The 21920-nt window shown below is 38.5% G+C and overlaps 1 protein-coding gene across 6 annotated transcripts in view; it reads left to right on the top strand.

Moving 5' to 3' along the window:
• Positions 1 to 21920, top strand: part of fgd5a (FYVE, RhoGEF and PH domain containing 5a) — a 98101-nt gene that overhangs the window by 43822 nt on the left and 32359 nt on the right. For all 6 annotated transcript variants that reach the window (XM_077203173.1, XM_077203170.1, XM_077203169.1 and 3 more), the window contains 5 exons: positions 2984 to 3101; positions 5680 to 5738; positions 6190 to 6220; positions 17694 to 17845; positions 18549 to 18705. In XM_077203173.1, the coding sequence (XP_077059288.1) occupies positions 2984 to 3101; positions 5680 to 5738; positions 6190 to 6220; positions 17694 to 17845; positions 18549 to 18705 (517 nt within the window). The remainder of the gene's footprint in view (positions 1 to 2983; positions 3102 to 5679; positions 5739 to 6189; positions 6221 to 17693; positions 17846 to 18548; positions 18706 to 21920) is intronic.

Here is a 21920-nt window from a genome sequence, read left to right as displayed (position 1 = left end):
TTGAACCTCCTATATTGTAGAAATATTTGACATGTCATATTCTTAATGATTAGTTTTGAAAAGTATTCATATAGAATTTAATAATTAGAATAGAATCATCAATAATATTTAAAAATGTTTCAGTTAATTTTTTGTGTATTCATGCGTTTAGAAACTGCCGATTTTCTAAAGATCTTTGCAGCATATATTATATTATATTATATTATATTATATTATATTTTGAATTTTTTTTGACCCTTCATTCTCTTGATATGTCTTGATTATTATTATTATTATGCACATTATAGAATAAGAAAATTAACTAACATACAGCAAGTATAGCAAAAAAACATAAAAAAGGAAAAGAGATACTCAGAAAGACCGTTTGAAACATACATACACAGAATATTGAGAGAAAAAGTTTTTTCATATGTGTTCTGAATGCTTTCTGCACATTAATGCTCACAAAACTTGGGTGTGGGTCTGGCCTGGCCTGGTCCGGTCCGGTCTGAGTTGGGCCTGGTGCCCAGGGCTCTCAGGTCATTGCCAGGTTATCCCAAGAGAGGACGCACCCAGCCAATGAGCCTCCACACTGCTGTTTACAGGAAATGCAGGACAAGGGCGAGGGGGACAGGGTCAGTGAGATGGGGTGGAGACAGGCAATACCGATCTCCCAGACTCCCCTGCGACCCAAACAACAAGGCGAGGTGTGGCAGTCAGGAAAGCAAGGCTACCACAAGATATTTTTGTTGTCATCGTTCCCAGCTTTCTTCGTGTCTTTTCTAATATTACAGTAAAGGCAGGGGTCAAGTGTTTGACTTGAATAATATTTACAATGTAAAAACTTTACGCATATTTGTAAGAAAGCAGATCCTTTGAACTAAATGTGACAAATTTAAAAGCATTTAACATTAAAGATAAATTAAATGATTCTGAAAAGATGACAAAAAGAACAAATATCCCTGATGATGACATAATTTTCATTTTTGGGTGAGCAATCCCTTTAACACCACCAAACTAAAACCAAGCAAGAATATACATCTCTCTGTTCAACCAACACAAACCGTTCTTCACTTTCTCCTCATCTGCATTAAAATACGTTTTGTTAAATGAAGTCTGGTAATGAAGTCATCTCAGCGATGCTTATCTCCTACAATAGCACTATTACACAGATTCAGACAGAGAAACACCAGGGTTTCTAATGTATATTTTATTATCAAGAGTTTAAATCAATTGAATTACATATAACAAGCCTCAGGGAAGCATCAGACAGTAGGACATATAGATGTGTTATAGGAAATCATTGCACTTTCTGTGTAATTTTCAGCAGTAAATTTAGCTCATGGGTACCTTAACGCAAACAGCTTAGAGAAGTACTTTGCTCTATAATTGCTTCTCATAAATGGTAATGTTGAGGAGTCAGGAGGATTGTGTAAATCGTCACTTTTGGCTGATAGAGAGATTATGTACAGTAGGTTGGAAAAGATGAATGCACATTTTACACACACTTCAGAATTTTCCAATGGCTTTTTTTATTGGCTAAATTAGTATTTTTTGTAAATATGTTAATACAGTATATTAATATTATTTTATTTATAATATTTATATACTTTTTATCTGTATTTATTCTATTATTTTTCACCAGAGTGAAAATGCGTATTGTTGTGTCGTGACAATCCCCTCAGCATGATGCAAAAGACACAAATCATATACCCGTCTGAAAACCAGATGTGTTGATAAAAATATTTGTTTTGTTTCATCCTGGAGAGCTGCATATGGGCAATTTCAGTTCGAATTTATTTGAAAGACCTGTGTTTCAGATTTAAAAAAAAACAGCTTGCTTTGTCTTATGCTAACTTTCGCTTTCACTGAAAATGGAGTCCTCAGCTGGTGAGATTGTAGTGACGTCCTGCCAGAAGGCTCCTATATGCTTCATCTGGGGCCTTAAAATGAACTGTCACCTTAGCTCGCCCAGTTCAGCTGGCTATGAGCAATGAGCAATTTCCACTTCCACCTCCAGACATTGTGTGTGTGTGTGTGTGTGTGTGTGTGTGTGTGTGCGCGTGCGTGCGTGCGTGTGTGTGTGCTTTTCAGAAGCGTACAGTGTCCTTGAGTAGTATGACACCCAGCTGAGCACCTCTAAAGCGTTTATACACTGACAGTATACGCACATACTGATTTTTATCGCTTTTAAATTTGATTCCGTTATACAATCTTTTAAAACCAAGAATTCAAATTCTTGCTGTTGCCTCTAGTTAAGTGTAGGCGCAAGTGCACTCAAAGTTTCCCTCATATGTGCCCTCCACAGTATATAAGCAGCTTCACTGTGCATATTTGCATATCCTCAGGGCTGCATCTTCTTTTCGGCTTTAAGTGCTCACCACAGGATCACCAAGCCAGCCCTTCATGCCCAACCGTAAGCGTCCTCGCAATCTGGCCCCAGCCATCCGTGTTACTACTGTAAGGAGGAGCAGGGGAGGAAAAAACAAATTATTCTCACCAGGTCTTGTTTAAATGAAGAGGGGGAATTTGTTCCTCCTTGGCAAAGGGTAATTTCTGCTCTGCTGGATACCAAAGTGCCCTCTAATTTAAAATATTGTTTTGAGACGGTTTGTTCCGTTGTTTTTGATTTGGAGAGATTGGATGGTTTGTTGTTTGCCACACGCAGTGTTCTGATCGTAACAGTTAAGTTTCTCCTCTGGGCTCTGTTAGACACAGTGATGATGGTGTACTTTCATTAGGGATTTGATGTTAATTTAAACATTATTCTTCGTCTAGGATGAATGGTAAAAACTAAACTCAGCTCACGAAAGTTTCTGTGCATGTATTATGTGCATTAACTCTAGAGCAGGGACTCATAAGTCAAGATAAACATTGGTGCTAATCCCTTTTCAAAACTAAATTAAAATTTGTGTGAAAAGCCTATACGTACAGTACTGACTAATCCATAATGAGTATAGTGCATCAAATTAACTATCTCTCTCATGTTTTCATCTATTCTCAGTGCCTACACTGAGCCTTTTCCTGTCTGTCCTGTGTCTGCCACTGTGTCCAATGAGGAAGATAATGGACGTACATCTGAAGAAGAGGACGGTTGTGGAGACCACTGCCATGACCGACAGGTTAGCTAACAATTTGATCAGTTTGCAAAGGCTTGTCAATGCTTACTAGTAGTGGTACATACACTACCGTTCAAATTCAATAAGGTTTTTTTGTTTAAGGTACAGTATGTAATATTGACAGCTAGAGGTAAAAATGAATACTGCAGTCCAAATCAAAATATTGGAGAGAGTTGTTTGCCCCGCCCCCTCCTCCTCAGACTTAACGCTCACACGGGGTGCTAGATTGAGGACACGCAACGAATGGAATGTGATGAGCCTTACACTCTATGTTTATCTGCATTTTAGTATGTGTTAATATGCCTCTGGTCATAGACCTCTTTAGAAGGATGCCGATTCTTTTTAGTTCTTGTAGAATATGTGTTCTCTGACCCAGTTCGTTTGCTGGCTTTCATGAATGCAATATGCTATATTTTCTGCCACCTGGCAACCTGCGGTGTTGAAATACTATTGGATTAATTTGCAGTGGGGAGGATTACACTGACCAAAACAAAAACAGACATTCTGACTCAAACAAGAAAAACAAGTCTTTGAATTTAGCATGTTTCCTAAATCTCTGCAAACATATTTTCATGCTTTGGTACAAAAAAAAATATTGACAGTAAAGGTGACCGTAAAGACATTTATAAAATTACAAAAGATGTCTGTTTCAAACAAATACTGTTATAAGAATCCTGTAAAAGTGTATCACCATTTTAACAAAAATATTAATCAGCACAACTTTTTTCAACATCTATAATAACAAGAAATTCTTGAGCACCAAATCAGCATATTAAAATGATTTCTGTGATATGTGACACTGAAGACTGGAGTAATGATGCTAAAACTTCAGATTTGCCATCAAAAAAATTAATATTGTATAATACAATATTGCCTTTTTTTACTGTATTTGTGGCCAAATAAATGCAGCCTCGGTGAGCATAAGATACTTTTTTCAGAAATATTAATCTTACTGATTAGTAAGCAGTGTGGAGGAGAAGATCTAAATAATACAACGTAAATATACAATATTTAATGTAATAAATACAATTGACTATATTTGGGAAAGAAATCATTATGAATCATTACAAATACTTTGCTTTGAAAGTACTAAGTAGTCGTTTTATCATCGCAAGTTACAAGTAATCGTTTTATCATTGCATCGCAATCCTTTGAATCGTAATCAAATTATGAGGTGCCAGGAGATTTCCATCCCTAATAAGTATCATACAATGTTTAGTGCAATGAAAACATCAGACATTATTTAATATCGCAAACATGTTGTTTTTATAATACTTACAATTTTTTGAAGTATAAATGTGTCTTTATACTTTAACATATTTAGCTGCTTATATATGTCCCTGATATCAAAAATGTTTATAAACTCGTGTGTTAGAATAGCACACAAAAATAATGTCTGTCAGTTTAATCTTACACTTTCCTTTCTTGTATACACTTTTACTACAGTACCTTTTATAACCTTCAATTACACCATTACCAGAATAATCACATCTTTAAAGTAGGTAAAAACAAGGACCCTCCCTGTTGAAGTGGAATTCCCTGCGTGTGCAATTGTCTGAGATCCAGGTTCATACATCTCCTGGCAGTCAGTGTAGCGCTGCAGTGAGAGCCGGACCCCACCCATTCCCTCTGCCACTGTAATATCAGCCGGGGCCCCGGCCTTGTGACGCCTGCTTCCTTGTTTTCTTCGTCTTTAAAAAGAAAAGAATATCTGGGAGTAACCTGTCCCGGCACAACAACAAGCTGGAAAAAAGCCAGCTGCACTATACAATTTGTTTCATTATGCATGCATAAAAATGAGCTTAGCCCCGATTTTGACAAAACTATTAAAATCGAAACTATTAAATCTAAGAGTATTAGCAATTATGTTCCAGTCATGTTCTCCTTAATATGTCCATTCAGTAGTAACACTAGTGTTCAGACAGCTGTGATTAGCTTGCAAATCAATGGTGGATTTGTGCTTGCCATGAACGCAACCTCTCATCCATAATGCATCTGTGCTTAAAACGGCACGTCCAGGAAAGCTTTCTCATTTACGTTGTGGTTTAATGAAATAATCAGTCTTCTTTTGACAGGGTTGAATGAGAAATTAGTTCAGAACGTCCATCCCTTTCTCACTCTGTCTCCATATATGTATCTATCAATACATTTATATACAGTAACAGTATTAATATCATCTATTTATTTCTATTTACTCAGTGTTGTTACTAAAAGCTGCAATGAATGAATGAAACCTTTAATGCCCCGAGCGGAATTCATTTTGCACTCAAGGGAGCCACATTGAACATTAGCACAGATAAGATAACAGTAACTAACAATAAAAAATAAAAACCACATCAAACATCCAACAACATTGTAGAGATTGGGGATACAGAAAACAGAACATAAACAACAACAACGCAGCAATGGTGGTGACATGCAATCAACAGTCCAATAGCTGAGATGAATCAGTAAATAATCAATAGTGCACATTATAAAATGTCTATGTGCCTGTGTATATGCAAGTGTACTGCACTATGAACACTTTAAACACTGGGTCTCTTCATTTATCTCTCATGGCTTTCTTTTCTGTCACTTTCAGATTGATGGCCGATCCAGAGCCTACTACATTGCCAAAGACCTCGTGGACTCAGAAAGAGAGTAAGTGTTTGTCTCTGTCTGGATTTGAACACATTTCAGATACAGACCAATTGTGTCTCATGTGATGTCCTTCAGGGATCTTCTTTATCCAGACCCTGTCCACATCTTTATCACTGTCTATTCTTGTTCGCTCAACAGCTCCTCTGATACTCAAACTGACAGCCTATTACTGGACTGTCTGCCTTAAGTTATTGCATTTCAGCAGCGCCTCAATGAGTCATTAAGCGTGTAGATTTATTAAATGCAATCCGATATAAGCAAGACTGCTTTTTCTCCTAAGCCCTTCAAAATGAATGTGTTATGTATCTCAACTGACTTCATAAATTGGCTGTTTAAATGTTGGTTTTACTTGGATGATTAGGGATATATCTGCTTGACAGAATTGGACAGGTGTTTTGTTCTGTCTTTAAGAGTAAAAAAAATAATGTCACCTCTTTTCAATTATCTACAGACATGTGAAGGCTCTGAAGATTCTTCAAGAGGTATGAAAATCAGTTTTTTTCTTAAATAGATATATATTTAACTGCAATCGTCGTAGGTGAGATTTTTGCAAAAAATAGTCTTACTGACCGCAAATCTTTGAACTGTAGTGTAAATTAAACATTCAGTTACAAGTTTGTGCTAACCTAAAAAAAATATGGATCGTAAATCCTTCCACCCTGAGAAATCACTGTGTTTACAGGGCTTTATAACAGAGGTTTATGTTTATTAATGTATACACATAAAATTATTTTGTAGTATCCAAGACCTCTGTGGCCACTAAATACATACTCCATGTCTCTCAATTCTGGCAATGTATACACATGATACATGTTAAAAACAATCCTAAGCCAGTATATTGCTACCAGTCAGTATGCAGGTCATCTGATTTGCTCTTGATCATACTGGCTTGTGCTTCAACCAGTAAAATAGTTTCACGAATGCAACCTTATTAGTTGATTTTTTAGGCAAGTGCCAGTATTACCATTGCTCATAGGGTGCTACAGACATGAAATGCAAAGGTCCCATAGAAAGGCTCCTAAATTAGATCTGTGCTGGTGATGTCACTACCTGTGTCTTGGCAGCCAATTGCAAATGCACCAACATGCACAAATGATATATCACATACATTGAAAGACACACACACACTCAGGGTGGGGGGTTAGCAAACCTTTATCAGTGTTGTTTCAGTAACTGAGACTTCCTGCCCTTGACAACCTTGTCTTGAAAAAGTCAGCCTGTGAGTGACGCAATACCTACGCACCAGTCCTTTGTTTTGGGTATCTTCTCGTGAGCCTCGCCACTTATAAACATAAAAACACATCAGTTCTGGTAATAAACCCCAAATAACTTTTCAAGGTGAGTGAATTTACTGAACTTCCCTCACTTTTTGAGAGTTTCTCAGTTTAAGACATATTATTAAGTATCAAAGTGGTTATAAAGGGATAGTTCACCTAAATATTTAAATTCTGTCTTCACTGTCAACATTACCCTCATTTCATTCCATAAATCATACAGATTTAATTCATACAGACTGTAAATCATATCGTTTTTATTTCTGCTGAACCCAGACAAAAACGATGTTTTGATTAATGTTTTAACTGTTTTTGTACATACAATGAATGTCAATGGAATCCAAAACAACATTGGAACCTATTGGGCCCTATCTTGCACCCAGCGCAATTGACTTTTTACACCAACGCATGCATCATTCCTATTTTGCACCTGACGCACAGCAGACTTTTCCCTCCACAGACGCATGCCCGTAAATTAGGGAATGAACTTGCGCTCCCGGGTTCAGCGAAAACGTTCCCTGGTGCTATCTTGCAGTTTCAGAGAACAATTCCGCCACAGACCAGGAAAAACCTAGTCTAAAGTCAGTGGCGCGTTATTCAGATGCTTTTTAAGGGCGCATGCTTGGCCATAATGTAGCGTGTGCAAAGCGCACATACACTTTGCTTCTCTCATTTACACAGACGCAGCAGTTCCCATTTTTGCAAACTATACATAATTGACCTTTCGCCGGCCCCTCTTCCAAAACGGCCATTGTCCAATCACACATTATAGCAACTGTTACTATGTGAGCAGGTCCGTCAAACATTGACTCCAAGCAAGATGGTGAAGCGGTGCGTCCACTGCGTTTGTAAATCGGACACTAGGTACCCCGAGAGATTGTCTGGAGGAGTTGTGTTTTTTCCATTTACAAAGCCAAAAACACAACGTGAGCGGTGCCTACAATGGATAAAAACAGTGTGGACGGCCCCACTCCCAGTTAAATGTGTCAAACATGGTTAACTTGCGTGCAGCGTGTGTGAGACTGAGACACTGAGATTAGTCAAAGAAACATGGAGAAAGCAGATCAAGAGGATCCACAAAGGAATTACGTTTTCTAAAGGGTTGTTGTTAACATGATATTTTCGGGGGGAAATGAGCAGCAGTCACTAGCAGTGCAGCACCTGTAGACTAACGTTACAGTTTAGAGGAGTGCACGTTCGCAATGGGGAAAGCATGAAGCTTACTTGACAACATCAGTTCATATATCAATATCGTAACAAATAGAAATAACCTTAAATAATGTATGGTTATCTGCATCTTTCCGTCTCTTATGTATAGTTTCTTTTAAACATGAAAATCGCATTCAGCATGACATGTAAGCGGTTGCCGTGGTAATGAAGATCCTGCTTGTTAAAGCGAATGTATAATCCTGTATCTGAGGCAAAATTACTAAATATGCAGCGCGAGTTATATATTTCTAACTTCAAACAATTAGCCACTGAACCAGCTTATAAAATCTCCTTCAAGGCTGTGCTGGTTGCATTTGAGGTACAGGTCATGGGGTTTCTCAGATTTCGCTTGAGACAGGTATAGCATTAGCCTCGATAGTAGTCGTGTCTCCTTCATTGCGTATTTTTATATTTTTAATACAGGTCCTTCTCAAAAAATTAGCATATTGTGATAAAGTTCATTATTTTCCATAATTTAATGATAAATAATTAAACTTTCATATATTTTAGATTCATTGCACACCAACTGAAATATTTCAGGTCTTTTATTGTTTTAATACTGATGATTTTGGCATACAGCTCATGAAAAGCCAAAACTCAAAAAATTTGCATATTTCATCCGACCAATAAAATAAGTGTTTTTAATACAAAAAAAAAAGTCAACCTTCAAATAATTATGTTCAGTTATGCACTCAATAGTCAATACTTGGTCGGGAATCCTTTTGCAGAAATGACTGTTTCAATGCGCCGTGGCATGGAGGCAATCAGCCTGTGGCACTGCTGAGGTGTTATGGAGGCCCAGGATGCTTCGATAGCGGCCTTAAGCTCATCCAGAGTGTTGGGTCTTGCGTCTCTCAACTTTCTCTTCACAATATCCCACAGATTCTCTATGGGGTTCAGGTCAGGAGAGTTGGCAGGCCAATTGAGCACAGTAATACCATGGTCAGTAAACCATTTATCAGTGGTTTTGGCACTGTGAGCAGGTGCCAGGTCGTGCTGAAAAATGAAATCTTCATCTCCATAAAGCTTTTCAGCAGATGGAAGTATGAAGTGCTCCAAAATCTCCTGATAGCTAGCTAGCTGCATTGACCCTGCCTTTGATAAAACACAGTGGACCAACACCAGCAGCTGACATGGCACCCCAGACCATCACTGACTGTGGGTACTTTACACTGGACTTCAGGCATTTTGGCATTTCCTTCTCCCCAGTCTTCCTCCAGACTCTGGCACCTTGATTTCCGAATGACATGCAAAATTTGCTTTCATCCGAAAAAAGTACTTCAGACTACTTAGCAACAGTCCAGTGCTGCTTCTCTGTAGCCCAGGTCAGGCGCTTCTGCCGCTGTTTCTGGTTCAAAAGTGGCTTGACCTGGGGAATGCGGCACCTGTAGCCCATTTCCTGCACACGCCTGTGCACGGTGGCTCTGGATGTTTCTACTCCAAACTCAGTCCACTGCTTCCGCAGGTCCCCCAAGGTTTGGAATCGGTCCTTCTCCACAATCTTCCTCAGGGTCCGGTCACCTCTTCTCATTGTGCAGCGTTTTTTGCCACACTTTTTCCTTCCCACAGACTTCCCACTGAGGTGCCTTGATACAGCAATCTGGGAACAGCCTATTTGTTCAGAAATTTCTTTCTGTGTCTTACCCTCTTGCTTGAGGGTGTCAATGATGTCCTTCTGGACAGCAGTCAGGTCGGCAGTCTTACCCATGATTGCGGTTTTTAGTAATGAAACAGGCTGGGAGTTTTCAAAAGCCTCAGGAATCTTTTGCAGGTGTTTAGAGTTAATTAGTTGATTCAGATGATTAGGTTAATAGCTCGTTTAGAGACCCTTTCCATGATATGCTAATTTTTTGAGATAGGAATTTTGGGTTTTCATGAGCTGTATGCCAAAATCATCAGTATTAAAACAGTAAAAGACCTGAAATATTTCAGTTGGTGTGCAATGAATCTAAAATATATGAAAGTTTAATTTTTATCATTACATTATGGAAAATAATGAACTTTATCACAATATGCTAATTTTTTGAGAAGGACCTGTATATCCCTCCACTGCATACTGTAACCCCTTTTGCCTCGATCTGGAGGTTATCGCGGAGGTATTGCTCCAAAAAAGGTCACTGACACGCACGGGTATAGCTTTTCCCGTCATGGCAATCTATGGCACTGGTCGTGTTTGACCATTTGTTTGACGGGCGGAGTAACAATAACTAGGGGGCGTGGCTTTTGCAAACGGTCAATTACAAGGAAAAATATTACCACACGAGGGAAATCATTGTGGTGTCCATAAAGATGTGGAAAAAATAGGCATAAATTTAGCTTACACATTTACCCAAATTATTATACGCCTGTTTAACCGAAGCTAATTTGGGTGGGTTTCTCCCATCCCCATACAATGTCACTTCTCTGTCTTTTTAGGCCCCTCACGAGAACGTCGGTCTCCTCGGCTGTGAGCCTTTCCTGGCGTGTGCCTGGCAATTTCGACATTATAATAGCAATCCGCCGTGGAACAAGTGTGCCTGCTTTTAAAGGGAATGTGAGATGACGCTCTGATTGGTTTATTGCACGTTACATTAAACGTCCCATATTGTACACCTTTCTGGAGTTTTATTTTAGGTGTTGATGTCCTTAAGAATTTATATTTGTGGTACCAAAAACCATCTCAATATATTTTTAAATCTCCTTTCTCAGAAATTCTGCTAAGAACAGGTCGATTTTGGCCCGTCTAATTAATATTCATGAGCCTTACTTCTGATTGGCCTATTGTTTTCTGAGTGACGCACGGCCAGGCCAACCACAGGTATCTAGGGTCATGTATGCGGTAGCCTGCTGTGGCTTGGTGTTGTTCACAAGTAAGGTAAATAAAACACCTGTAATTATGGACATTGCGGAGGGAAATGTTATCCGGCCTTATATGCTCGAGCCGGACTCAGACCCCGAATCGGCGACGACAGGAGACAAACAGCCACCTCCTTACTTTCGGCGTTATTGTAAGAGTATTATAATTACCATTAATTACCATATGCTTCACGCATATTTAACGTTAACGCTAATTTAAACGGTCTGTAAACAAACTCAGACTTTTGAAATAATGTTACCCATGCAAGTAAGTTGACGTTACACTAAACGTTAGTTTCTGTTAGCAAAACAAAAGACACAGAGACTGAGTGAACTCAATCTCAACGTCTTTAACTCAATAAAAACAACAGACACCAATAGGGCCGGTGTCTGTTACTTAGGAAAACAACGTATTTTGTCTTTTTTTTTTTTTGTCTTGTTTCCAACAGATATTCTATCAAAGCTTGTGGCAACCATCGACTGTACAAAACAACACGTCAGCATCAATTTGTATCCGTTTACAAACTATAATTTCAGATTATACTGGCTCCATAATGTGTCAGAAGTTTATTTACGGGTTGCGAATTTGAGGTTGGACCCAACAATGTAGGGACTGCAGCATCTTTTAGGAGAAGCTTCTTTGAAAAACATTGAACTCTGCCTGATTGACGAAGCAGTCACTTGTGAAATGTGCAGAACAGACGGGTGGTATTTCAGAATAAATAAACATTAGCCACTGGTCTCTTATTAATGTTGTTGCCTGTCCAATGATGTAGTTTCCTGACATCCATCGACTGTACAGCGCTTTCTCGACATGTATCTGTGTCGTTGTGGCTCAGCAACGATGTGTCTGGGGTTGGGCAAAAGGAGGGCGGCACGGTGGGCAGTGTTCAGGGTGGTGACTGAAGGTGGTGACTGATTAGTTCTGAGATCACATTTATACGGAAGTCACAACGGCTCGAGAAAAGGCACAGCTACTTTATGCAGGCTGTGTGCATTTGTCTGTGGATGGACTGTTTTGAAACTTATATGGTAGTTTCATAGCCCCTAGACCTCTGTTATCATCAAAAAACCAAGGAAATTTCAGTTTTGACAAAATGGGACCTTTAAGACATTAGCTGTAGTTGCATCTCAGTATAAAACTTTAGTGACGTCTAGTTTTACTGTTTGCCTGTATGCATGGGCTCTTTACACTGTACTTAATATTGCTCTGATGTACTGTTTCCAATTCATGTGATCATTTGTTTTCATTAGCTCTCCCTTTCTGACAGCCAAAGTGTCTTTCTAACCTGGTTCTCTAGGGCTTGCAGATTTGTGCATGGCTTGCAGAGTCCGTGAGAGTGATGGAATTAGCCAGAAAAAAACCTATTGTTTTAAACATTGTCCTCTAGACTGTTACCTCATAACCAGATTTAGCGCTTATGTTTTCATCATTAATACAATATGTATCCTAATTATCAAGTCGAGGCGGGGCTGAAGGAGCAATTTAACACAATCCAGCGGGAACTAAAGTTCTTCATACACCGCACCTCATGTAAATTACTATACTTCATATTCACCATTTTAATTGCCTCATTTGAATAAAATAAGCCATAGTCAATAGAGTCGCTGTCCTATTAACGACTAAAGAATGCTAATCATATACATGCCTGTGTGTCTTGTATGCATATGGTGTATTGTATTACAGTAGAACTGTAATTATAGTTCCCATATTCGTACATGATGGCATAGATTTGAATTGAGCAGCATAAACTGGATGGATTTTGAATGGAGCCGAATGAATAGGCCCATCAGAGCAAGTGCTGCAGTAGTATTTCATGTCTTCAAGCTTTCACTTGGGAGAACATTTAGTTTGATATTGATGTACTATAAATATTTATACTGCATTTAACAATTAGTGAGTACGTGGAAAAGATAAAGATGTCATTAATCACTCTCCCTGTTCTGTTCTGAATGTTAATGAGTTTGAGGATCTGAGTCACCTTGATTTTCTGTCCACTATATGACATCATTAAATCAGTGTTTGGCTGCTGTCAACGGTGACTTTGAGGGTGTTACCTTTCCCCGCTGTTGCATGGGGATTTGTGCTGTTTAGGTTCAGCATACATCTTTTAAAGTTGCGGGAAAGTACTTTTTGGTCCTATAGATGAAGAGGCTGTTGTTTTTATTAGTGCTATATAAATAAATAAAATGAAATGAGGCTGAGCAAAATAGCACAAATAAAGTGAATGCGTTCCATCTGTAAAAGAAAGCTGACATATGAGATCTCTATCATATGTCATTTGTTTCTATTTAAAAGCAGTAAGATCAAATGTAGACTTTTCCTTAAGTCTCCTCCTTCTTAAATTTTTCTCCTGAGAAAAATTGCTTTGATATCTGTCAGGAGGAGTTATAAAACATTGAAGCCCACGAGACAGGAGTAACAAACTCAACATTGTTCAATTCTTCTCATGAACACAACAATAGCTTAATATATACAAACAGTATATGTACAGTAAATATATATAATATATGTATATACTGTATGTATAATTTTTTTAATGTTCTTTATTCAGCTTAAATAAAACCTTAAAACCTAGCTGAAAAAAAGTGTTAATTTACCGGTATTTCTAATAAAAAATATTACTAACCATAAACTTTTGAACTGTAGGGTATAGATGTTGAAGGGTTCATTTGAGTTCATTTTAAAATAATTTCAAATTACATTTACATTTGTTTTCATTAATATTCTACAGAAAACTCAAACTTTATGATCTGTTATAATCCCTCTTTAAAAGCCATTAAGTGGAGATTTCAACATGAATTCAAACATTTCTCATCATTTTCTTTCAAGACTAAATTATCTGTTCTTTGTTGTCCAAATTCATCTTAGAGCTACATACACCTACTTTGTCAGCGGTTGTCATGTTAAGATATTTTTTTATTTCTCATTACAAATTTGAGGAGAAACATCTGAGACAAAGTTGAAAGAGCGACACCTTAGTAAAAATATTTTCTTGGGTTGCTTAGCCTGTATATGTATACATATTTTTTTCTCTCTATCACTCACTTTGTTTTGTGTACTCTGAAAGGGAAAGTGTCTTCTATCAGAACGCTACAGGACAGAACATCTGGCCTATTGTTCCATTGTTTGATATTGAATAACACCAAAATACAAAGAATTTCCAAAACCTGTCCCTAATGGGAAGTTATGCTCTTAATTGTAATGGAGGTTTCTAGGCATGTGAATATGCATGAGATTGAGAAATTGCAGCTTGCTTATTTTTTTCTGAAATGAAAAGCATGCTGAAGCATAAACAATTACAATAAGACAAGTATATGCCACCAGCCAATTCATTCCTGTGTCATTATGCATCAGACACTAGCTGAACTGTGAGAAAGCAATAAAAGTGTAATGAGTCTTAAGAAGGCAACTGAAAAAAAGAGCAATTTCATTACAATGAACATTTGGAAAGTTGTCAGGGAGTTTCAGCTATTGAGATGCTATCAGAGGAAACAAGTTTCATAGCACCTAGGAGTACTATATAACAGCACTGAGTTATTTATGAGAGCATTGACAAATGCCGACACGGCTGCGATCGATACACATTGATTCATTTGTGAAGCTCAGAAAGGAATTTTAGTGTATTACCTCCCAGCATGACCGCTTACACGTCTGTGTGCGCATTCATGATGGATTTTGTTTTATGTCATCATATCGGACACACATTCCCTCATGGCTTTGCCTGTGAAGACATTTCAGAGCAAATTTTACCCCTTCCTGGCGATTCATAAGGTACATGACATGTGTATGTATAATGGGACAAGTAAATAAATCCTCAATAGATCCTGAGCCATCAGGCTAGTGGACCCGGACAGGCCAGCTTATGACCGCTCAATTTAACTGTCTGTTATGGCCAAAACAAATATATTCAGCAGAAACTAATAACATGTTCCCCTGACGGGTGGTATGTAGGCAAAGATTGTGTCAAAGCTGGAGGCTCATGCGCAGGCTGCTTGGAGCTCAATCCAGTAGCTTAAGCCTTGGAAGCTCATCCTGAGGGATGGATGTGGTCAGAGTTCAATTTAGAGGCAGAAGAGGACACATACAGATTATTTGATGTATTTGCACGGAAGCCTAAGGGAGTTGGTCTAGTTGTCACAAGCATGCCAGGCTCTACCTCTCTCACTCAGCTTTCAGAGAACTAACCACGCACACCTGCCACTCATCAGCCCTCATGACCAGTACTAAAGCACACGTACACACACAATCAATTGTTGTCCTGGAAACTTACCTGGAAATACTACCTTAAGCTTTTGTAATCTTCTGCAATGCCATTACCTTGCTCTAAGTCGATTCAGGGGGCTTTTACACTGGGCTCGTTTGCTGCGGTCCGAGGCCGAGCGCGATTGTTCCCGGCGCCCCCCGCAACTTTGGTCTGTTTTTTTTATTCTATCGAACCCTGGTGCATTTGCATGCATCTTACGTCATTGCACACGTGCACGGCGCATGATAGAAAACACGATGCGCGTCAATATATTGTGTTTTTTATTAATTTGGTGCTATTATGCATAGCTGAGTAAACAACACAGGTTTACTGTGTGTGTGTGTGTGTGTGTGTGTGTGTGTGTGTGTGTGTGTGTTTGTGTGTCGCATAAGCTGTCTTTCCGCTGCTTGCAAATGGACTCTTTTGAGGAGACAATGGATTTCCCTTCATTTGTTGCCCTGATTGCACGCACTATGCGTGAATGCACTGCACTCAATCTTGCTCGTATCCAAGGTAAATCTTCATCCCTTACGTGTGTTTTGTTTAACTAAATACATCATAATCGGCTAAAACGCATGCGCAGGATACTTTAATTCCTGAACTAGTACGCACCCGAGTCCGTGTTGCTTTCACATACACGCGAACCGCAGCACGGTTCGGGAGCAACCGCACTCAGACCACCTCCTCCAGGTAGTCTCAGGTTCGATAGCCCAGTGCGCACCCGGGTCCCATGACAGCGTTCACATTTCTTTAGATATATTCCGATTTCTTTAGATATATTCACATTAGCGATTTTTCATGCGAACCGTGCCCCGTTCCGAACTAAACTGCCAGTGTAAAAGCACCCTCAAAGTCATCTCTCAGTCATCCAAGTCATCTCCTCTTCTCGTCTGCTGTGTGTGTATGTGTGTGCCTGGCAGCTCTTTAAGGGTGCTTTCACACTGGCAGTTTAGTTAAGAACGGGGCACGGTTCACATGAAAAATCGCTAATGTGAATATATCTAAAGAAATCGGAAGACGTGCTTTCAAATTTAAAGCCCCCTCTGATTGGAACTGCTTACCTTGTTCCTTAAGGTCTATCTCTTCCTTTCCACTCTTTAAGTCAGCCCTATTAACTTACTTGCAATTCTGTGATCAATGTAAATGTTTCCCTGGTGTTTGACCTGTGTGTATGCATGTGTATATAGGTATGTATTTTTGTATTTGTAGGTCATATATTTGCTTGTTTTGGTGGCTTCGTCAAAAATGGTTCTCTCCTGTAATATTGTAATATCTTAATATCACCTTAATCTCATACTATATTGCTTATGGGAATAAGCCTTGGACAGAGGTGGGACAGGCTGGGGTGGATGGTTGTGAGGAAGAGCCTTAGTATGTATGTATGTGTAAGTTTTTGGTGTTATCCTGAGGACCCCCTCAAAAACGAGATGTTTCATCTCAAGGGGTTATCCTCTAATAAAATGAAATGAAATGAATGCTGTCATGTGGACCCGGGTGCGCACTGGGGTACCAAACCGATACTACCTGGAGTAGATGGTCTGAGTTCGGTTGTGCCGTGGTTTGCGTGAAAGTGAAAGCAACACGGACTCGGGTGCGCACTTGTTCAGGAAGTAAAATATCCTGCGCATGCGTTTTAGCTGATTATGATGTATTTAGTTAAATAAAACACATATAAGGGATGATAATGTTGATGATTTACCTTGGAAACGAGTGAGAGTGAGCATGCAGTGTATTAAATCATAGTGCGTGGAATCAGGGCAACACATTAATGGAAATCCACTGTCTCCTCAAAGTGAGTCCATTTGCAAGCAGCAGAAAGCCACCTTATGCGACACACACACATACAGTAAACCTGTGTTGTTCAATCAGCTGCGCATAATAGCACTGCATTAATAAAAAACACAACATGTTGACCCGCGTTGTGTTTTCTATCATGCACCTTGCAAGTTTGCAATGCGTAAGATGCACGCAAACGCACCAGGGTTTGATAGAATCAAGTTGAGTGTGAAACCAGAGAAACGCTGCGGGGGGCGCCGGGAACTATTGCGCTTGGACCGCAGCAAACAAGCCCAGTAGGAAAGCACCCTAAGACAGAACCAGGTATCATCAGTCTCCATTGTTGCTAATTAACCATCTCTTCAGTTCTTACCTGATTTGGATCTTGTTCCTGCTGATTCTTACAATAAACATCCCATTTGTTCTTCTTCAATATCTGTCATCATCCTTGTGTCTGAGGCTAATCCAGACAGAAGTTCTCTGCATTTCAAACTTTTTCTTTTGCCACTGTTATCCATATAGACAAAACATTTAATAATTATTAAAACATTTTATAATAATTGTTTTGAAATATTTGATATATGATTCCTCACACCAACCCACTTTTTCTACAGGACTTCAGAGGAGCAGTGGAGTCAGCAGTAGGAGATGATGAGGAACCTCTGTTAGAAAATGTCAAGCTGGAAGAGATCATGAGCACTCTTCCTCAGGCCTACAATCTGCACAATGAGATCCTCAATGAGCTGGAGACCCTCATTAAACAGTGGTGAGAACACTCAAGCACTTAACACTGATGCACACTATACCAGTGCACATCAACATACACGAAATGTACACATGCTTATGAACATATTTTATAGCATGGCATTCCATAAAAAGTCCATACTGATGTTATATATAACATGTGCATCATTTACAAGGTGCTAATGCATGCACTCCACATCTACTGTATGCATCTCACACCTGAGCCACATGCTAATAAAGACAAGCTCAGTGGCGTTTCCTCAGAGGAGGCAGTGCCTCCTCAAAACGTGTTTAAATTGTCACTGCCTTTATATATTAATTTGGAATAAATATAAAAATGTATAAATTTAAAATAAGATTTATATTTTGTTTTAATAAATAGAACATTAATTACATTGTTAATGTAAAAATACAAAATAGAATTATATTTGCTTTTTTTATGTTATATAAAGTTGTTTATTTAACCAGGAATATGTGATGCATGAAGTGTAACTAGTCCTAAATTTACATTTGATTTGTAAAAAAAAACTGTGAGGACTCATTTCAGAACACCACTGCACGCCACTAGACAAGCTGATGTGTTCTTGCTTGATTACACACATAGATCTCTTATCTCCTTCATAGCAGTATATCTGATGTTACAGTAGCACAATCCATTATAATGCCATTGTGAATGTCCTTGGATGCCCTCAGAAAAGTTCTCGTTGTTTCCCATTCATCCTCAGGGAGGACAGCCCGTCAGTGGTTGATGTCATATTAACGCGCCGGGCTGAGTTTTCATCCTTTGCTACCTACATCTCAGACTATGACCGCAGCATGTCACTGCTGGAGGAAAGCTGTAGACAGAGTAAAGCTTTTGAGGATGTGGTAAAACAGTTTGAGGTGAGTTCAGAGATTCAAAATGTTGGAATGTTGTGTTTGTTTGGGAATAAATCACAATTTGATGATTCCTTTGTCACAGTACATTTCAGTTTATCTTTCAGTTGAAAAGACTGGGTGGGATGATGTTATGCCAAATTTATTTTTTATAAAGTTATATATAAAAAAAGAAAATACTTTTTGTTTTTGAAACTAGAAATTATTTTAAAGGGGTCATGGCATGGATTTTTTTTTTTTGCACAAAAAAATTCATACATTATATATATATGCAGAAAAATTATTATTTTCAATCTTTATTCTGACCCTCTATCTGAAATGATCCGTTTTTAAGGGGCGGCTCCTTTAAGGCTTTGTTTTGTTATGATTGACTAATGTCGTTGCATAGGAAACAGTATCAACAAGTGTTTTGAAAACATTATCCATGTAAAACCGTCATTTACAGACAAAGCATGGTTTGTGATGCAGCTGCTGTAAGATCAGTTCACTGCTTTACAAAATGTTTTTTGCAAACTCTCCATTACACTGTGCCTCGTTTACAAAACAAAATTCTCAGAAATTCTCAAAACAAATAATCCTCTGACGTGATCCAGAAATCCATTTATAAAAACTGTTTTCCATTACAATTGTGGTGTCGATCATGGTAATAATGGCTAGAGATGCTTTAATAAAATAAAATAAAAAACTTGATGTATTTTTTCTTCTTCAGTATTGGTGGTACTAGATTGTGTTTCTACGGAGCCCCTAAAGTACGGAGCCCCTAAAGGGACGTGGCGGTGGAAAAAAAATTAGGATGGGAGAATTTTTTTTTTTAATCTTTTGCGTTCCCCCGAGAAACTTTGCGTTCCCTCGCAAAGCTTTTGCGTTCCCTCGCAAAGTTATTTGCGTTCCCACGCAAAAGTTTTGCATTCCCTCGCAAAGATATTTGCGTTCCCACGCAAACCCTGTTGTGAGCTCGGACAGACACTTCCTGTTTAATCTCCCGCTGGCAGTGCTTCAGAGCTCCGTACGTTAATCGAGCGTTTCATAGTGTTTGAACTTGGACTCAAATATAAAGAAATGCGGTCAGTGTTTAACTCAAGGAACTTCCCGGATCAATATTCTTGAGCTAAACGTTGTTAAAACACAAACGACACCTATTTACAATCACAGTAACCTAGACAACGCAAAACTTTTGCGTGGGAACGCAAAACTTTTGCGTGGGAACGCAAATATCTTTGCGAGGGAACGCAAAGTTTCTCGGGGGAACGCAAAAGTTTTGCGAGGGAACGCAAAAGATTTAAAAAAAAAAATTCTCCCATCCTATATTTTTTTTTCACCACCACGTCCCTTTAGGGGCTCCATATGTTTCAGATTCACTGTCTGATTGATTTTTGAGCACTTTTATGCACATTTTCTTTAATTTATTTATTTGATATTTAATTTAATTTAATTATATAATATTTGTCATTATACATATATATATATATATATATATTGTATTTATATACAAACAAATGTATTAACAATATAAATATAAACATATATGTGTTATTATCCATTAATAATATTTCTATTAAGTAGCAAATTACTTTTTGATGGAAATAGTTGAGAATCACGAAATCTAGTAGCATCGACTGCTGAAGTTGTGGTACCTGGAGTGTATTAAGGACACAATCAGTTCACTGTACCAGCGATATTCATGACAGAGACTCCACTGAATCATTTAATTGGTGGAGTCACTGACCACACATTTCAATGGTGATCGGGATCACCAACGACAGGAAGCCAGCTGTCCTCGCTCATTAATATGCATGAGCATCTGTATTCAGAGAAGCTTCCTTGGGTGGTAGACTCAAAATTGGACCCTCAATGTATAGCAGGGAGAGATCAGGAAAGAGAGAAAGAAAGGCGGATTTAGCCAAATGTTCTTTAAATGTGTGCATTGTCATCAGCTGCTTTCATTGAAAAGTAAAAATGTGGGTAGATTCTTTTCTTATACTCATTAATTGAGCTTGCTCATACGTTTGTGAAATGAGTTAAGGAGGTATGTTTAATATTTTTTAGATCAAGGATTGCATCTTTAATAATGTGTGACAGCCCGCCATGGGTCTGTTTTCTCATGAGGCTTCACAATCAATAGCAGAGGCTTACGATCCAAATAACCCCAGAGTAATGAAATGAGATTAAGATGTCATTTTTTGCTTATAACAGCACATATTATTCTTTTCAACACAATATAATTCATTTTTGGGTGTAAGAAATGTGCTCACTCTGTGAGTCCTGGTCAGTACAGCTGCAGTAACACTTATAGGCTTTGACTTGGTGATATATGTACTGAGCATCACTGGTTGCCTCTGGTCACTCCGCACTAATGAAACCAATAGAGCTGACTCTCAGTGTTGAACCACTGCGCAAACACAGGAGTGAACAACAAGGTAGGCTTTTCCTTACATTTCTCTTAACCTGCCAACCATTATTCTAGCCACTGCTGACTTGTTTTATTCACCAATCTGTGCCGTGATGCTTCTCTCGGCTCATTTAATGGGAGGAGATGCAGTTGTTTTATTGATTGGGACCTGAAGGTGTACAAGTCAGGAGTTTAAACCGCTGCTTGACTTTATCAGTAGCCTATATACCACCATTGTCAGCACTGCATATCAGCTCTTTAGAATATTTAGTTAAAAATATGTCTGCATCATATTTCATCCAAAAAGAAAGAAATTAAATTATTCTTAAAAAAATGATGCCTGATTTAAGGCCTGTTCACACCAAGGAAGATAACTATAAAGATAACTTCAAGATGCTGAAATTTGCATTGATCTTTTGACATATGAGGTCTTTTACCATTAAAACTGCTTGCAAGTTTTATAGCTTAAAACGTCTTCCTTATAATGAACAAAGCATTTATTTATTCAAGCTCCAACAACAGCTCTTTTTGACATTGTATCTGTGATGTTACATTGGCAAATACATTTGCATATGACTGCCCCCAGATCAAGAGATCGACATACATATATAGTTAATACTATTGTACGGTAGGCCCCGCCCACTAGGATTCAGACACTTAATGACTGACATTTGCCTACACTGGATGTGAGCGTCACATCAAAAGCAAGTACCCATTATAATCACTGATGCTGTCTACACCGGATGGATACAGTATACAGATGCGCATTCAGTGTCTACATTTTGTGTTGGGGAGTCTGTCCACAACAGGACAAATATAAGAGTGAAAGAAC

Source organism: Siphateles boraxobius, unplaced genomic scaffold (assembly GCF_051911475.1).
Source record: "Siphateles boraxobius isolate OS27281-9 unplaced genomic scaffold, OSU_SipBor_1 5, whole genome shotgun sequence".
In the NCBI taxonomy this organism is placed as follows: domain Eukaryota; kingdom Metazoa; phylum Chordata; class Actinopteri; order Cypriniformes; family Leuciscidae; genus Siphateles; species Siphateles boraxobius.
This window is presented reverse-complemented; position numbering and strand designations above follow the sequence as displayed.